At 35.2% G+C, this 20,218-nt stretch overlaps 1 protein-coding gene across 1 annotated transcript in view; it reads right to left on the reverse strand.

Moving 5' to 3' along the window:
• The window catches only part of LOC124241987 (phospholipid-transporting ATPase ABCA3-like), a 211,595-nt gene that overhangs the window by 119,854 nt on the left and 71,523 nt on the right, over positions 1–20,218 (reverse strand). The window contains exons 7-10 of the mRNA XM_046666407.1: positions 17,741–17,857; positions 17,275–17,392; positions 9,670–9,843; positions 1,643–1,824 (exon numbers count right to left, since the gene is read on the reverse strand). Of these exons, the coding sequence (XP_046522363.1) occupies positions 1,643–1,824; positions 9,670–9,843; positions 17,275–17,392; positions 17,741–17,857 (591 nt within the window). The remainder of the gene's footprint in view (positions 1–1,642; positions 1,825–9,669; positions 9,844–17,274; positions 17,393–17,740; positions 17,858–20,218) is intronic.

The raw sequence follows: 20,218 nt of genomic DNA on the forward strand, positions 1-20,218 counted from the left end.
GCTGGTACCTTAACACAAATTAAAGCAGTAGCATGAAACTGTACTAATTAGTCATTGCCTTCTTAACCGGTAGACACAGTGTGTCTACTGTGTCTTTGATGAACAAGTAAAAACAATTTATTGTCTCTTTCCTTGAATACAATTTTTACAATATTCTATGTGATGAAATGGGAGATACATATAAAGCCTTGCTGCAGCATATGAAAATATAATGGGAGCCCTGAGAAAAATTACTCGTTTCATTGTTTGAGTTGTGACATGAACTAGCCACATTTTTTATGGAATAGCATTTTCACCTGAAAGAATGACAGACAAAAAAACTATGGTTACTCAGACTTGGATACCTAGTAGACATTTTCTTGAAAATTAATAAAATGGCGTTGTCATTACAAGAAAAATAACTGACATAATTTGTGGCCAATGATAAAATTTGAGCTTTTGAGTGAATATTAGAATTTTGAAAAACTTGTATCCATTGTTGTGAGTGTGACAGATTTCCAATTCTTAAAAACTATTCTGATGACATCATGTTAATATTAATAAATGTTTTGATAATGTATGATGAAATGTGTCATCACTTGGAAAGTATATATCAGTGAACCAATATTTTACAGATAACCAAAATATGATGTTATAAATTTATGCATGGTTAAAGATCTACTCCATTTGCAAGATACAGCAATGGATATTATTGTAAGAGAATAAGAAACGTCATTAATATTTTCTCAGATTCCAAACTTCAACTAACTGTTAGTAAATTATCATTAGTTGAGTTTTGGTGAAGTACTAAAGAATAATATCCAAATTTATTTAAAAGGCTACCAAAATATTCCTTTTTCCAACTACATGTCTATGTGGAGCTGTATTTTCTTTATATATTTTAAGCAAAATGACATAATGCAAAGATTGAATGCAGAGCCAGATACACGCTTTCCAATGAAAATCCAGTTATTTTCTATAAAGCACATACGAAAGATATTTGAAAAAATGTAAAACATGCCACTCTTCTCACTAATGTTTTTAAATTTTACAAATAGTTATTTTTCACCAAAATGTTATTTACTTCAGCATGTAATGGGTTTACTGGTGATACATTTAAATAAGTTGATAAATATTTTTTAAATTTCTCTAATTTCCAAGTATGGTAAATATTGATAGACATAACTCACATTAACCAAAGCTCTTTGGAGTGCTCAATAATTTTTAAGAGCATAAAGGAGTTCTGAGACCAAAGAGTTTGGGAACCACTTGCTTGAAAGCATAGAATGATAAGGAAGAAGACTGAAAATAGAGGCCAAGATACAGATGCTCCCCACTTTACTGTGGCTTTGATTCTAAGTAATTTGGGCTAATAGTGGGAAAAAAGCATATGGTGATAGACCAGATATGGGACCCTCACTAGGGTCTAAGGACCCCACCACATATTAATTCAGATGGAAAATTTTTTTAGAAAGCCATTTGATTCTATTGATACGTGTTACAAAGTTACTCATAATGGCTTTAGTTGAGAAGAAATAAAAACTGTATTAGTATCATAAGGTCAGAACACCATAGGGAGGGTGTTGAAGGTAATGATGTTCACTCTGACAAACTAAGTACATAAAAACTGAGGTTGGTCTACAGCAGAAGCATTATAACTTACCTGACAAAAGAAATACCATGGCTTGGGCACACCATACTTCCCTGGAAAGACAGCATCTATATACCAGGCCAAAAGGCCATACCAGAAAGCATCAAACAAAAGCATTCCCATAACATGGGCCAACGCAAAATTATCACCCGGGTTCGCTGGTAACAAGAAGTTATTCCACTGAGCACCATATTCTGAAACATAATAGGAGATAGTTACTTCAGGTATACAACTGTGATTAGAACAAAGTCACCTCGCTGCTTCATAATTAAACAATGAAGAAAAAAATGTATTTGTATTCTCCGGGACAGTTACTGTCTATTTGCTATTTGCTGGTACTTTAAAATTTAGGTTTTCCAAGAGGAGAATGAAGTACATAATGATGTAGGGTGCCTCGTCCTACAGCCAAACCCAACTAAAAGTTAGCAGTGACTGAAACAAAAATAAACAATCATCAAAAGTCCATAAAATAAGCCTTAAAGCAACAAGCAGATCTATTGGTTGAGATGGTGGCCCTATTCCTCCATTCTCTTTCATGTTAATCTCCATCGAACTAACCAGCAAGATATATAAATTTGGAAATATATTCATCAGTATAAAAAATAAGGATTGGCTTCCAGTTTCTGGGCTGACATGTAAGGAGCTTAGAAGTCACCACTCTATCCTAACAAGGAGTAAAAAGGTAAACTAAAAAATCAACAAACTCTTCTCAGATCCATCAGAGAAGTGAGGTCACAGGTCAAGCCAAGCCACTGCCCCAAAATTGTAGAGATACATAGGCAGGTACAGAGAATCACAATTTAGTGGAACAGAAACGCTGAGCAGAAACCGCCAAGGGAACCAGTACTGGGGTAGAAAAACATGAACAGTAACTGACAAATTGCTGGGGCCCAGTGTGGACAAGTATGAGAGTTAAAAACTCCAGGGGATCAAGTCACAGGGGATTCCCCCACACTTTTATGAGTTTTACTTCCAGGAGCCCTGCCAGTTCTTCACAGTGAATGTCAGAGAAAAATCCCCTCATGCTTCCAGGAGGGGAAAAGAAATAGGAACCATTTTGAAACGTGCCAGAGCATGTTGTTCTTAACCAGGTCTGCCCTCATGAGAAACTATTTTACCAGAGCCTAACCTACCTAGGAGGAGGGAAATACCCAACTCCAGCCTCCTCTAGCCATCCTCTCCCATCTAAGTGGAGAAAAAACTGAGAAGCACTGATGAAGTTCATAGTCCAGGGGCACAAGCTCACTAAACGACTGATTCCTAATCATAGGACTAGGCATGCTTCCCCTCCCAGCTACACCTTACCTCTTCACGACTAAAGACCTATTTACTACAGTTCCTTTTACTCAATACCTCATGTCCACCTTTTAACAAAAAATTACAAGGCATACTAAAAGGCAAAGAACATAGTTTGAAGAGATCAAACAAGCATCATCAGAATCAGTCTGATAGGGAAAAGATGTTGGAATTATCAGACGAGGAATTTTTTAAAACTATGATTAATATGATAATGGCTCTACTGCAGAAAGAGAGATACTTGAGTCTTTTGGTTGTCATAGCTGGCTGGCATGAAATTTTGGAAGCTTGAGGGTATTATTAGTACACAACATGCATGAACAGAAGGAAAATATAAGCAGAGAGATGGAAATTTTAAGAAAGGATGAAAAAGAAATGCTAGAGGCTTTGCTGTGGCTGCAGAGGAGACTATGATGGAGAAAATTATGGATGGGAAGGTAAGAGAGAAACCTGAGAAGCCACAGCTAGTTAGAGCCTCTGGAGCGATAATGGGGTAAGTTCCAGTCACAGTGCAGAGAAGTGATCAGCTGAAGAAGCAGCCACAGACCTCCCAACAAAACCTATACAGATCTCCATGTTTGGACTCGGTAGTCAGACAACAAAGAAAGCAAGCATGAGCCATATTCATTAAACTTGGATCAAGTACGCCCAAACTAAAGAAGCTGTTCTGACCCTCGCTCCAAAAACTCTTTCAGTGGCAGCAGCTTTTAGATAGAGAACCAGAGGAGGAAATGCCTCCTGAAGCAAAGATGAGGATGAAAAATATTAGAAGGGATACACCAACATAACTAGGATTAAACCCCTTCCATAAAGGAAAGCATAGGTTTTCTGATAACCAGGAGCTATGGGAGTGAAATATAAAATCTCATCTTGGAAATGGTCCATGACCAAGACAATTAAATGACCTGTTTTGAAATCAGGGTGGGAGGTGGGCATAAAATTAAAAGGAACAGTTTCCTTTTTTAAAAAAAAATGGTATAAGACTGTCTTTGGAGCCATTTTTTTAAAGGTTGAGCTACACTAATACATGACAGTTTGAAATTAGGGTAATTTATGTTTTATATACAGATTTCAAGATATTTGCTAATTTTATAGTTTCATGTGATTAGTTTCCAAAGGCTACAGATAATAAAGAAATCAGAAATGGGATCTTTTTAAGAATTGTCTATTTTTTTAGACACAACTATTAGCACACTAAGCGGGAAGCAAAAAGTTACTGTGTATTTAAAATGCAAGCAATTACTGTCTAACTTAACTCCCTCATTGCCTAAACTGTCTGGCTCCCAGCAACTGCCTTATAGGGAGGGATTATTGTATTGAGAGGAAGATGTTATTAGACTATTGCCTGAAAATAAATTTAGATAAAATTAAAATACAGCCTTTTTTCCTTCTGGGTATTTATTTTGTTTCAAGTTATCATAAACTAGGTATTGCACTGCTATCAGTGGAGATAGATGCTTACTTCTTTAAAAAATATATTTTAAAATTTTATGTAAACTATCAAGTACTTGAAATAGCCCACTTGACCTTAATGGATCATATCTACCTTCATTAGTCTTCAAAGAACAACCATTTGCCACCAAAGTAAATCAGTATTTCAAATGTGCTTCTCTTGGTTTTTATTATTAACTAGTAATGCTATTTTTATTATTAGCTAGAAACGCTGCAGCATTTCCACCAGAGCCTGAGGCAAATCATAAGGGAGCTGTTTCTTTTAAAATACAAACTGCCACCAAATATTTTAATGTACATATTGCTTAAATATTTGACTGCTTTTAATTTTCAAAAGGTATAAACTGAAAAGAAGTATGTTTTATGAAAATGGAAAATAATAAGATGCATTTTCTGTAACTTTGTCAAAGCACTTAAGTTATTAATTTATGAAATCCAATTTGAATTGACCTTAATATAGGATTTCTTATTAGTACTATACAATGGTTTATCTTAAGTGTATACGTTGAACAATGGCCTCTCAAAACATTTTAGGTACTAAAAATAGAATGAAAGTAAATGTATCTTCAAACATTTTTATGGAATCTCTCACCACATATCTTTTGTTAGATCTGTGTGTTATAGGGTGGTTTGGGGTTTTTGCATTTTTGTATGATATATTAACTCCTTTTTTTTTTGAGGAAGATTAGCCCTGAGCTAACATCTGCCACCAATCCTCCTCTTTTTGCTCGAGGAAGATTGGCGATGAGCTAACACGCATGCCCATCTTCCTCTATTTTATATGTGGGACGCTTGCCACTGCATGGCTTGATAAGTGGTGCACAGGTCTGCGCCTGGGATCCAAGATAGTGAACCTGGGCCACCCAAGCAGAGCACACGAACTTAACCACTATGCCACCAGGCCAGCCCCTATGAACTCCTTTGAATGTGAGAGTTAAACACATAGTCAAAGACAAAAGAAACATTATATAATGATTTCCTTGAAAACACCTACAATGCTAAATTTCAAGGCAGCTTTTGACTATTTTATTGGTGGTAACTACTTGATGAGCTCCTTTATGGTAACAACACCAGAGAAGCAGTCTCTGTGTATTCCTACACTATGTACGCTTGCATTTAGAATGAGCCCCAAGTAAACCAATGAAAATGTATATAGAACTATTCGTTCCTGCTTACATGATTTAATTATATCAAGATACAGGAATTGAACTCTAACTTACTTTAATGTAGACAAACTTTCCATTTTAGTCCCATTTTACTATATATATTAAAATAACATCCCCCTCCTACCTATTCTTTCCTTGACCCTGGTACACTGTTAGTGGGGACGTGAATGGGTATAGCCACTATGGAAAACATTATGGAGGTTCCTCAAATTTTTAGAACATAAGATCCAGCAGTCCCACTCCTGGATACATATCCAAAAGAAATGGAAACAGGATTTTGAAGCGATACCTGCACTCCCATGCTCCCTGCAGCATTATTCACAATAGCCAAGATACGGAAACAATCTAAGTGTACATTCATAGATGAATGGATAAAGAAAAAACAAATATATATATATATATATATGTGTGTATATATATATATATATATCACATTCACAATGAAATATTATCCAGCCATAAAAAAGAAGGAAATCTGGCCATTTACAACAACGTGGATGAACTTGAAGGGCATTATGCTAAGTGAAATAAGTCAGACACAGAAAGACAAGTACTGTGTGATCTCACTTATATGTTTTATATAAAAAAGTTGAACTCATAAAACCAGAGAGTAAAATGGTGGTTGCCAGGGGCTGGGGGTTGGGGGGAATGGAGAGCTGTTGGCCAAAGGGTACAAATTTTCAGGTATAAGATGAATAAATTCTGCAGATCTAATTTAAAACATGGTGATTACAGTTAATAATAATTTATTGTATACTTGAAATTTGCTAAGAAAGTAGATCTTAAGTGTTCTCATCATAAAAAAGGTAACTATGTAAGATGATAGATGTATTAATTAACTTGATTGTGATAATCACTTCACAATACATATGCATATTAAATCATCATATCGTATCATTGTACACCTTTTAAAAAATCACATTGTACAACCTAAATATATACATTTTTTGTGAATCATACCGCAACAAAGCTGGAAAAAAATAGAACGAAAAAAGTTGCATGGTCATTTCAACTGATGCAGAAAGAGTATTTGACAATATCCAACACCCTTTCATCATCATAATAATAAGGAAAACTCTCAACAAAATTGAAATAGAGGGTATTTTCTTAATTGGATAAAGGAAATCTATGAAAGATCATCTACGAAAAACCAACAGCTAAAATCATACTCAATGGTGAAAGACAGAAAGCTTTCCTCCAAAGATCAGGAACAAGATAAGCATGTCCACTCTCCCACTTCTATTCAACATCATACTTGCCGTTATATTGATGGAAATTAGGCAAGATAAAGAAATAAAAGGCAACCAGATTGGATACGAAGAAGTAAAACTATCTTTACTCACAGATGACATGATCGTATGTATGGAAAATCCGAAAGATTCCACACGAAATAGTGTTAGAGTTAACAAATGAATTCGGAAAAGTTGCAGGATACAAGGTCAACATACAATAATCAGTAGTATATTTATATACTAGTAATGAACAAAAAGGAAATTAAGAAAATTTCATTTACAATAGCATCAAATGCTTATGAATAAATTTAAACAAGAGGTGCAAGACTAGTATACTGACTATTACAAAACACTGTGGCAAGAGATTAAAGAGGACCTAGACAAGTGGGAAAGCATCCTGTGTTCACAGATTAGAAGATTATATTGTTAAGGGGCCAGCCCAGTGGCACAGTGGTTAAGTTCTCATGTTCCGCTTCGGCGGCCCGGGGTTCGCCAGTTTGGATCCCGGGTGCGGACATGGCGCAGCTTGGCAAGCCATGCTGTGGCAGGTGTCCCAAGTATAAAGTAGAGGAGGATTGGTGGCAGATGTTAGCTCAGGGCTTATCTTCCTCAAAACAAAAAAAAATAAAACAACACTACATTGTTAAGATGTAACAGTACCCAAAGCAATCTACAGATTCATTATAATGCATATTAAAATCTCAACAGCCCTTTTAGCAGAAATGGAAAAGCTGAACCAAAAAATTTATATGGAATGGTAAGAGACCTAGGATAGCCAAAACAATCTTGATAAAAGAAAAACTAAATTGGAAGACGCACACTTCTGAATTTCAAAATTACCAAGCTACAGTAATCAAACTGTGTGGTACTGGCAAAGGATAGATATGTATATCAATGTAAGACAACTATGAGTAATGGTTAATTGACCTTTGACAAGGATTCCAAGAAAATTAAATTGGAAAAGAAGACTCTTTTCCACAAGTGATGTTGAGAAACTGGTATCTACATGTAAAAGAATAAAGTTAGACTCTTATCTTACAACATGACAAAAATTAGCTTAAAATGGATCAAAAACCTAAACATAATAGCTAAAACTATTTTTTTAAATCTTTGAAAAAACATGGGGGTAAATCTTCATGACTTTGGATTTGGCAAATATATGGCACCAAAACACAAGCAATAAAAAAAATAGATAGGGGCCGGCTCCGTGGCCAAGCAGTTAAGTTCATGCACTCTGCTGCAGCGGCCCATGGTTCAGATCCTGGGCATGGACATGGCACTGCTCGTCAGGCCACATTGAGGTGGCGTCCCACATCCCACAACTAGAAGGACCTGCAACTAAGATATACAACTCCGTACCTGGGGGGGGAGTGGGGGGTGGTTGGGAAATAAAGCAGAAAAAAAAAAGATTGGCAACAGTTGTTAGCCCAGGTGCCAATCTTTAAAAAAAAAAATAGATAAATTGGATGTGATTAAAATTAAAAACCTTTGTGCATGAAAGGGCATTATCAAGAAAGTAAAGACACAACATATAGAATGGGATAAAATATCGTATATCTAATAAAGGGCTTGTATATAGAATATATAAAGAACTTTTGCAACTTAAGAACAAAGAACAAACAACTCAATTGAAAAATAGGCAAAGTTGGGGCTGGCCCTGTGGCCGAGTGGTTAAGTTTGTGCACTCTGCTGCAGGCGGCCCAGTGTTTCGTTGGTTCGAATCCTGGGCGCAGACATGGCACTGCTCATCAAACCACGCTGAGGCAGCATCCCACATGCCACAACTAGAAGGACCCACAACGAAGAATATACAACTATGTACCAGGGGGCTTTGGGGAGAAAAAGGAAAAAAATAAAATCTTTAAAAAAAAATAGGCAAAGAACTTTGATAGGTATTTCTCCAAAGAAGTTGTATAAATGTCTAAAAGAACACATGAAAAGATGCTCAATATCATTGTCATTAGGGAAATACAAACCAAAGCCACAATGGGATACCACTTCATACCCACTAGGATGAGAATAATGTTTTTAAAAAAATAAAAGGAAAATAAGAAGTATTGGTGAGGATCTGGAGAAACTGGAATCCTGATGGGAATGTCAAATAGCTCGGGTACTGTGGAATCAGTCTGGTAGTTTCTCAAATGGTTAAGCACAGAGTTTCCATATGACTCTGTAATTCCACTCCAAGATATATAACCAAGAAAATTGACAACAGATACTTTTACATGAATGTTCATAGAAAAATTATTCAGAATACCTAAAAAGTGGAAACAACCCAAGTGTCCATCAACTGATGAATGGATAAACAAAATGTGGTATGTCCATACAATGGAATATCATTCATTCATAAAAATAAAGTACTGATACATGCTAAGACAGGGAAAAACTTTAAAAACATTATATAAGTGAAAGAAGGAAGACATAAAAAGCCATATATTGTATGATTCCATTTATATGAATTGTCCAGAAGAAGCAAATCCATAGAGACAAAAGTCATACTAGTGGTTTCTAGGGGCTGGGAAATGCCAAGGGGCTGTCCTATACTCTCTGACTGCTACTACTGGATATCAGTAGCACTCCTCCACTAGCCATGACAATCAAAAACTAAGCATGGCCAACATCCTCTAAGTGGCAAAATTAAGGTGTGACCACTTATATACATGAAGAAGTGGAAATAAATAAATAAACATTTGCAAATATGTGTGTATAAAGCATATACATATATAGTACACAGATATCATTTTTTATGATAAAAAAACTACAATCTAGGAAAAATATTTAAGAAACACTAAAATCATCCCTTACCCACGGTCCCACCCACTCCATCGCCAACCTCAGATCACCTGCTTTTTCTTCCTGGAAATCAAATCAGTTTTACAAAGGAAAGACTCACTCTTCATTTCCAACTTGCATATTATATCAAGCCCCATAGCCATTGCAATGTTTGAGCTGAGACAGGAAGCCAGCTTATCCGTGAGGCTCATCCGTTCATAGAAGATAGTGATGATTACAAATGGAAAGAAGGCGAGAAAATAGAGGAAACCTCCAATAGAAACAGCCAAAGCAGCTGAAAAGTAAGAAGGAAAATATAGAGTCAGTTTACATAAACTATAAAAGCTTGAAATAGAAATACCCTCATTTAACTACTAAAAGAGCTCTTAAATGTAAGTTCTATAAAAAAAAAGGAAAATTATCTGTCTTATTCACTACTGTATCACCAGCATCTAGCACAGTGCTCAATACAGAGTAGGTGCTCAATAAACATTTTTGCCTGAATGAATAAATGAGTGAATGAAAAGTATGAGGAAGAAAATTTCTGGAATTTAAACTCCTTCTTATGCAATGATTACAGACATTTAAAGGACTTATTCTTATGTTTATAAAAACTTCCTTTCTCATATTTACTTATGACCACTCAACCTAACAAACTCTAGATGTACACCACCACTAATCACATCATGTGAATATACCTACACTGTTTCCATTTATTTGGGAATTTGGGTAGATGAAAACTGAAAAATTTGCTAGTGGTTTTATATATCCTTCCAGTACTATTTATGATACTTCAAATACTTATTTATGATACTTTATAAAATAATATATTTAAAAAACAGACAATAAAGTCAATGTTATAGAGAAGCACCTGGATCAGGGTGCTATGTATCTGCATTATTTCAGACCAACTCCTTCAATGACCAAAGAAAATCTAGACAAATTATTTTTTAAGTATGTTTTAAAGTATCAGAGAACTACCAGGCAAGGACAATTTATAGGGCCAAAATCAAGATAAGAAGACAGGTTCAGAGAGGTGAGTCTAGAATTTGGTGTTAATTTTCATCTTGAAGTATTTGTAAAATCTCAAGTGTGGTTCAGAGGCTGAGAAATTCAGCAGAGCTTTTGACAGTGTCAAGGGTTTAGGGAGATAAAGTGAGTTTGAGACGTGCTAAAGGAAAGAAGCCACGATTAGTTCCTCATGCTTTTACTTAGGGCCCTGAAAGGCTACCTCTAAAGGCCAGGTGTACCAGAAAAAGATCATCCTTCAATCACCTCAAATCCTTATTGGATTAGGATTATCTGATGCTTAATCTAGAGATGCTAGTGCCCCTAACCTGACTCACTCACATTTGGAATTCCAAATGAAAATATGGAGTGTCTACCTCCACCCTGGGATAGGGCTTGAACTCCAATCTCTAGTTCCCGAGCACCATAAGAACAATTATATCTCTGCTTAGCACTTTATTCTCGCGTCTGTTATGTTCTGTTGGTATCTTAGACCCTTACTCTGCTTATATTTAGCCAAAAATATGAGGATAATCTGTATACAGATTTTTTATTTCACTTCTAACTTCTAATGATCAATTCCCAAATAAACCATTTGCACTCAGAGTACTATCTCAGGGTGTGCTTCTAGATGAACCAGGCTACAACACTGTACAAGCTATTCTTTCATGGCCAAACCCAGAAGTCCCCATAGTGAGAGAAAATAAGATGCCTCTTAGTAAGTGACAGAATGAGCAGTTAAAAGAAAAAAGACTCAGGACTTCTCGTTCTGGACAAGATGAATAGATACATTCCACCCTATTCTTATCACTAATTAAAACTAATAAACCTGGAAAAATACATCAGTTAAGCTATCAGAAGACACTAAAAGATGGAGAAAAGAAGTCAGGCTGGCTAAGAAACTTGAGACTCAAGGAACAACTAGGTGGTAGGCTCCCTGCTGCTGTTGTTTGTTTTTAATGGTAAAAGGCTGGAAATATAATATCAGGAATAAGACAAAGCCCATTGTCATAACTTCTACTCAATTAGGTATTAAAAGTTCTAGTCAGTATAGTAATGCAGAGCAAAACCAATGTTATGAGGACTCAAACGGATCATTTTAAAATGTACTATTTAAATATGATATTACTATAAATGTAGAAAACAAAAAATTCTAAAGATATTAGAATTAACAAGTGTAACAAAGTGAATGATATAAAATAAATACTTAGAAATAAACTTAAATACATATATACCTTTTCTCCCCTGCCCACCTCCACACATAGATTCTCCTATTTAACATTTTGCATTAGTGTGGTACATTTGTTACAATCAAATAACCAATATTGAAACACTATTATTAACTAAAGTCTATAGTTTACATTAGGGTTTATCTTTTGTGTTGCACAGTTCGATGGATTTTGGCAAATACAAAATGTCATGTATTCACTATTACAGTATCACACAGAATAGTTTCACCACCCTAAAAATGCCCTGTGCTCCACCTATTCATAGCCCTCCCCCAGAACCCTTGGAAACCACTGATGTTTTTACTGTCTCTACAGTTTCGCCTTTTCCAGAAAGTCATATAGCTGGTATCATAAAATAAATACCCTTTTTGGACTGGCTTTGATCACTTAGCGATATGTATTTAAGACCCCTCTATTCCAGTACTCAAAACAGTACGGTACTGATGTATGAACAAATATGTAGGTCAATGGAACAAAATTAAGAGTCCAGAAATAAATCCGTACACCTATGGTCAATAGATTTTGACATGGGCACCAAGACAATTCGATGAGGGAAAGAATAGTCTTTTCAACAAATGGTGCTGGGACAATTGGATATACACATTCAAAGAGTGAAGCTGAGGGACTGGCCTAGTGGTGTAGTGGCTAAGTTCGTGCACTCCACTTTGGTGGCCTGGGGTTCATGGGTACAGACACTGCTCATCAAGCCACGTGGTGGTGGCATCCCACATACAAAAAATAAAAAGAATTATTGGCACAGATGTTAGCTCAGGGACAATCTTCCTCACCAAAGAAAAAAAAAAAGAAAGAATGAAGTTGTACACCTACCTCACACCATATATAAAGATTAATTCAAAATGGATCAAAGACAAAAATTTAAGAATTAAAACTATAAAATTCCTAAAAGAAAACATGCAGTAAATCTTTGTCACCCTGGATTTGACAATGCTTTCTTAGATATGACACCCAAAGCAGAAGCAACAAAAGAAAAACAGAAAAAATCTGACTTCATCAATATTAAAAACTTTTGGGCATCAAAGGATACCATCAAGAAAGTGAAAAGACAATCTACAGAACGGGAGAAAATACTTTCAAATCATATATCTGATAAGAGACTTGTATCTAGAATATATAAAGAACTCTTACAATCTAATAATAAAAATATAAATGAATTAAAAAATACCCAATTTAAAAATGGGCAAAGGACTTGCACAGACATTTCTCCAAAGAAGATACACAAATAGCAAACAAGCATATGAAAATATGCTCAAGAACATGAGTCATTAAAAAATGCAATTCAAAACCATAAGATACCACTTCATACCCACCATGATGACTATAATTTAAAGAAAAATTAGAAAATAAGTGTTGGCAAAGATATGGAGAAACTGGAACCTTCCTACATTGCTCGTTGGAATGTAAAATGGTGTGGCCACTGTGAAAACTAATTTGGTGGTTCCTCCAAAAGTTAATCACAGAATGACCATACGATTCTTCAATTCCACTCCCATGTATACACTCAGAAGAAGTGAGAATGGATATTCACAGAAATACTGGTACACAAATGTTCACAGCATGGCTACAATAGCCAAAAATTTGGAAACAATACAAATGCTCACCGACAGATGAATAGATTTTTAAAATGTGGTATACTCATACAATGGAATATTATTTAGACATTAAAAAGAAATGAAGTGCTGATGCATGCTAAAGACAAATGAACCTTGAAAACATTATGCTGTGTGAAAGAAGGCAGACACAAAAAGTCATATATTGTATTATTCCATTTATATACAATATATAAGTAAAACCATAGAGACAGAAATAGATTAGTGGTTGCCAGGGGCTGGTGGAAGGGGGCAATAAGGAATGACTGTTTAATGGGAACTTTTGAGAATAACAAAAACGTCTTAGATCAAGATAGTGGTGACGGTTTCACAACATTGTGAATGTGCTAAATGCCACTGAAATGTACACGTCAAAATGGTTAATTTTATGTTGTGTGAACTTCACCTAAAAAAAAAACCAAAAAGATGAACAGACCAATTATAAAGTGGACAAAAGAAATGAACGAATATTTCACTAGAGAAGAGACACGAATAGCAAATAAGCACATGAAAAGGTGCTTGACATTACCAGCTGTTAGGAAAATTTAAATCCACAACGACAATTACATGTAGTATCCAAAATAATAATATATTTAGGAATAAATTTAACACTGTACACTGAAAGATACAAAATATCTCTGGAAGAAATTAAATATCTAAATAGAAAGACACTCCATGTCCACGGAAGACCCAATATTTTTCAAGATGACAGTTTTCCTAAAATTGGTCTATAGATTTAATCCAGTCTCTGTCAAAGTCCCAGCAGGATCTTCTGTAGCAACTGACAAGCTGGTCCAAATGTATACAACAATGCACAGAATCTCTAACAGTAAAACAATCTTGGATATAACTTACATTCATACAAGCATTAAATATTATACATGCCCCATCAAAAAAAAAAAAAAACGCCACAATGAGTTATCAGTGCACACTCACTGCAACAGCTATAACAATAATAAAAAAAACAGACAAAAAAACATTGGCCAGAATGTGGAGAAACTGGAATTCTCACTTACTGCTATAGGAAAAAATATAAAATTGTACAGACACTTCAGAAAACATTTTGGGAAGTTCTTTAAAAGTTAAATATAAATTTATTCCTCAACCCAGCAATTGCCTTTCTAAGAGAAATAAAAACATACATTCACACAAAGACTTGTATGTAAATAGTCATAGCCACATTATTCATAATGGTCAAAAAAAACTGAAAACAATCTACATGTCCATCAACTGTTGGATGGATAAATAAAATGTGGTCCATCCATACAAGGAAATATTATCCAGCAATTAATAGGAGGGAAATATTGATACTTTCTAGAACATGAATGGATTTCAAAATCATTACGTTAAGTGAAAGAAGCCAGACTAGATATTTTAAAAGAAGAAAAGTATATATTTTATGGTCCCATTTACACCAAATGTCTAGAAAAACCAAATTTATATAGAGAGAAAGCAGAGAAGGTGTTGTCTTATATCAGAGAGGTAAGAGTGGGGATTGACTGAAAACAGGCTCAAAGGAAATTTTGAGAGTGATGGAAAATTTCTAAAACGATATTTGGTTATGCTTGCATAAGTTGATAAATTTACTAATGGGTGATTTTATGGTATGAATGTTATACTTCTGTAAAGCTGTAAAAAAAGATGGTCAAAAGATGTTAACAGGCATTCTATAGAGAAAAACACATACGGTTCATATTAACCTAAAAATGTGATCAGCATCAACCGTTACCAGGGAATTACAAATTCAAAGTACTATGAGATATCTTTCATGCTTCAAAATATGGTACAAATTTTTAAAATATGAAACAATAGGAACACTTATCTACTGCTAGGAGGATTGTTAAATTGTATAACCACTTTGGAAAGAGTCTGACATAACTGAGTAAGGTAACATGTTCACATACCCTATGAATAAGAAATTCTATGCCCAATTATGTACTCCAGAAAAAATCTTGCACATCTGCACCAACTGACACATACAAGAATGTTCACATCAGTATTATTCATAATAGTAACTAACTAGAAACAACTCAAACATTCAAGTGTAAAACTGAATATTGTACAATAGAATACTATACAGCAGTAAAAATGAAATCACAGTTATCCACAACTACACAGACAAAGCTTAATCATAAGGCTGAGTTGTATAAAAATCATACAGTGCAATTTCACTAATAAAACTAAGCAATACATTACTTAGATATATAAGTGGTAAAGCCACAAAGAAAAGCCAATCAGAATAGTGGTTGTTATCAGAAAGGGGCACATAAAGTGTTCCTCAAGTATTATCAAATTTCTCTTTTCTCATGTGGTATGTGACCACCTGGGTGAGAATCTGGGCATTTGTTTTATTATTATTTATATTGTATAATCACACTTGCATTTATGATATACTATTTCACACCATTAAAAAAAACTTAAAGGACTTAAAATCAAGGAAATAGATATGGAAAGGCATCTATGGAAAAATAATAGAATGATACCAACTCATACATAGATTATTTCCCAGAGAATATGTGGAGTTTTATTATTTAGCCAAAAAGGCAACCAAAACAGGAACCACAAAAAACTTCAGATATATAGGTAGATTGCTGGAGAGATACAGAAGCACTTAGATAACTTACAAAATATAAAATTTTAAATACTTCACCAGTCTTCTGGTATAAAACGTGGAATTGCTACCTGCTGATTGCACTCACTGACATCTTTCTCACGTAAACCACAATCTTAATATTTTGGTGAATTTAAGCAAGGCAAAAATTTGCTGTTCCTTCTGTGTGGCATCTTTATTTCTCATTCTCCTTTTCAGTGAGGATGGCTCTTTGGGGTCCTGCCTTTATTTGAGGTGTCCTCTTAAATATTCCACCTTCAGCAGGCTCTGGGCTTACCTTAGCTCCTTGAATGCTGTCAGAGGAAAACTCCAAAATCTCTGGTATTCAACAGAAACTCCCAAGACAAAAGCTAGCTTTGGCTTTCAATCACCTCTTGCTTAGTTTTTGGACTTTGTGCCACTCAGCAGTGTTTATAAACAGAAGGAATTTTAAAAATATTTAATCAGTATCACAGTTGTTTTGCCCAAGTGAGTCATTCACTGGTATTTGCCTACTTTACAGTGCTCTTCGGCATGTCACCTTCAGCCTTACTTGGACATAGTAATTCTCTCTACCCATAGTTTTACTGTGCTTTATGTAGGTGAGAGGTATGATGCTCTACTTCATAAGAACGAACCAGTTGAGAGCAGTGTTATTGCAGGAAACAATAAAAATACCTATGAAATGTAAATTTTTTTCACCATCCTTTGTTTTATGGTACTTGTGCCCTAAAGGACTGAGAGAAGGTAATATTCTAATTGTTCCAGATATAAAAGTGAAAAAGTGATGACAGTTTGTTGTCTGAAAAAGAAAATTTACTTATTTTTTTTAATAAATGTAACAGAAAATGACCACTGGAGAAGTAATTCTACAAAGTCCCTAACTAGGCCCATCTGAATTTCTCTAGTCACACATCCCTCTTGCACATCTGAACCAAGGGCAGGAAAGCAATTCTCATTTGCTTTTCATATATTCGAAATTGTTCCAGTTATGTGAGAAGTGATCCAAAGAGTTCAATGAGTGACTCAATGAATGAAGGAATATTTCCATATGACTGTATTTTAGTTTCTATCCTCTTGTCACATACGATCTTATGTTGGTTTTTATTTTCTTTTCTCATGCATGCTATGCTATATTCATTTTCACCAATCTTTGCCCTTCCTCTCAAATCATTTCACATGCACTTAGTTAGAATGAAAGCAGAGGCTCTATATGAGGTGCTCTCTGATAAAATCCCCTTTCAGTCAACTGAAACACTTAGCATCTTCCATGGACAAAGTCTTAGACTCACTTGTATTGAAGAATGTGGTAAGCAGAAAGCCAAAGAATATGGAGGCGATGACAAAACACAGGAAAAAGATGAAGACGAGAGATCGGTCACTGTATGGGAGGACAACTGTAGATACAATCTGACAAAACAATTGGGAAGCCAGTTTAGTTATAGAGGGAGTGGTGCCATAGAAAAACAAGGGAGGTGAAGGAAAACATCCTTAAACACTTAAGTAGCCCTAGCGAAACAACTCATTGCTCAACGTGACAGAAAGTTAACTAAATAACTCATTTCTCACAGAAGGGCTATCAATCTAGGTCTACGGTTTTGTTTGCTAACAGACTGAGCAGCTTCTGAATTTCCAGGTAGAATCATGAAAAACACATTTATTCTTCTGCAACCTAAAGCCCACTCAGCCCATACCTGCAATTACTTTATCCCCCCTCAAAGTTTAGCTGCAGCATGCTGCATTCACATAAATACTTGCCTTGACAAATAAAACCACGCACAGTAAACAGACGATGATTAAAAACATCAGTAAGTATGTGATGAAATAGGAAGCCCAGAGCATAGCACTACTGAGCCCTATCATGAGCTGGTACTCCTGTGGGAGAGTTAACACAAACCAAATATCGTGAAAAACAATTTGTAGTTTTCAAAATGCATTCACAAATATTATCTAACTCCCCCAAAAACCTAAATAGGTTTTATTATATCATCATTTATATCATGATCCTCATTTTACAAAAAAACTCAAGTCTCAGAATAATCCAGTGATCTGATCAAACCATCTACATAGTAAGTGGCAGTGCCGTGATTCCAACTCAGAATTCTGAGTCCAGAGATCTTTTCCCCAATAACTTACCAGTTATGGTTCTAAGACAAGAAACACTTAAATAAAAATTTAAAACAAAAATTAAGATCGCCTTTCTTTTTATTATGTTCTACCTCCGGGAAGTATTAGAGGAAGATAAGCTTTAATTCAATGATAGATTAGGGCAAGGGACAGGCAAACTACATTCCATGGGCCAAATCTAGCATGCCTCATATTTTTGTAAATAAAGCTTTATTGGTACAAAGCCATGCTCATTTGTTTCTGTATTGTCTGTGGCCGCTTTCATCCTACAACAGAAGAGGTGATAGTAATGATATGGTTTGCAAAGCCTAAAATATATATTATGTGGTCCTTCACAGGAAAAGTTTGCCAACCCTTAGTCTAAACTAAACCCTTCTAATTTTATAGATCAGAAAGCCAGACCCAGAGAAGGCAAGTTACATCTACAAAGTTACACAGCAGCAGAACTCCCTGTTCTGTGCTCTTCGGGCTCTATCATGCTGGCTTTTCCCTAGTACAGGCACAGACTGGAGACAGACTGGGTTTGAATCCTGGCTCTGTCACTTACCAGACCTGTGACCTTGAGTAAGTTCCTTGACCTCTCTGTGCCTTAGTGTCCTCATCTGTAAACACTAAAATCCGAATAAAAATAATGGGCAAGAAAAAGTTCACAGAATTTTAGTAGTGAGTTTTACGAAATATAATTCACCAAAGCCATTGGTTATAGACACTTTGTATTTCAAGTTTTAACAAAAGCAGATTAAAGTTATAAGATGATCACTTTAATTTCAAAGGCTAATAAAAAGAGTCAAGTTAGTGGTACTAGTTCCCAGAGGCTATTCAAAATAGATGTTTTATACTATAGTATTAAAGTAACATATTTTTAATTATGGTATTTCAATATTAAATTCTGTGACTTTAGTCTCTTCTGTCTAGTACATAGGAAGTGCTTAAAAATGTTTGTTGAATAAACAAATAAATGTGAGGGTATTTGATTTGGTTATTTGATAGCTTTCCAATATTCTTACAAATGGATTCAGGTATATTTTATTATGCAAAGGAACAAAATAAGGAAATAAAGTGTTAAATGGAAGACTGGAAAACCATGAAATAACAGATTTACTAAGGATCAGTGACAAAATTGTCCTTTTAAGCAAGTTTCAGTGAAAAATCAAAAAGAGAAATTTCACAGTGAAATTCAGTAACTTACAAATGCCATCAAAAACTCCCAGATAGCAAAACTTGTGTGTGTAGATGTGCAGTGTCCACATGCATACACTCAGAGAGAGAAAGAAAAAGAAAAAGAGAAAGATACATTAAACTGTTACAAGATCTTATCTCTGGGCGAGTGCCCCAGGGATTCATGAGGGAGACGCATGTAATCCTCGTTTGCTTTGTTTTTTTAACATGCATTATTTATGTCTTAGACGTGGATATTTTAAAATAAAATCATTTGGAATTACGTGCCGGTATTTTAAACCAGTGGTGAATTGACACTAACGAAAGCAGCAGCTATGGCAGCAACTAGCCAAGACTCTAGGTAACTCTGCCTTAGATAGGAGGACACAATCTCTACTGCTCTTTCAAATAAAATTTCTATACAACATAAGAAGAGAAATAGAAGCCTTCCCCTTCTGGCCTAGAGGGGAAAATGGGACTGGATATACAGACAATAAAATATTATTCAGCCATAGAAAAGAAGGAAACCTGCCATTTGTGACAACATGAATGAACCTTGAGGGCATCATGCTTAGTAAAATAAGTCAGACAGAGAAAGACAAACACTGTATGATATTAATTAGAAATCTTAAAAAAATCTAAAGAAAAATCCAAATTAAAGCTAAGTGAACTCTAAAAAAAAAAAAAAAAGCCAAATTCATAGATAGAGAGAACAGACTGGTGGTTGCCAGAGGCAGAGAGTGGAGGATGGGCAAAATGGGTGAAGGCAGTTAAAAGGTACAAATTTCCAGTTGTAAGATAAATAAGCTGTGAGAATGTAATGTAGGGTGTGATGACTATTAATTATTAGTTAACAATACAGTGTTGTATATTTTAAAGTTGCTAAGAGAACAGATCTTAAAAGTTCTCATCACACACAAATTTGTAACTATGTGTGGTGATGGATGTTAA

Source organism: Equus quagga, chromosome 7, assembly GCF_021613505.1.
Source record: "Equus quagga isolate Etosha38 chromosome 7, UCLA_HA_Equagga_1.0, whole genome shotgun sequence".
Taxonomy (NCBI): Eukaryota; Metazoa; Chordata; class Mammalia; order Perissodactyla; family Equidae; genus Equus; species Equus quagga.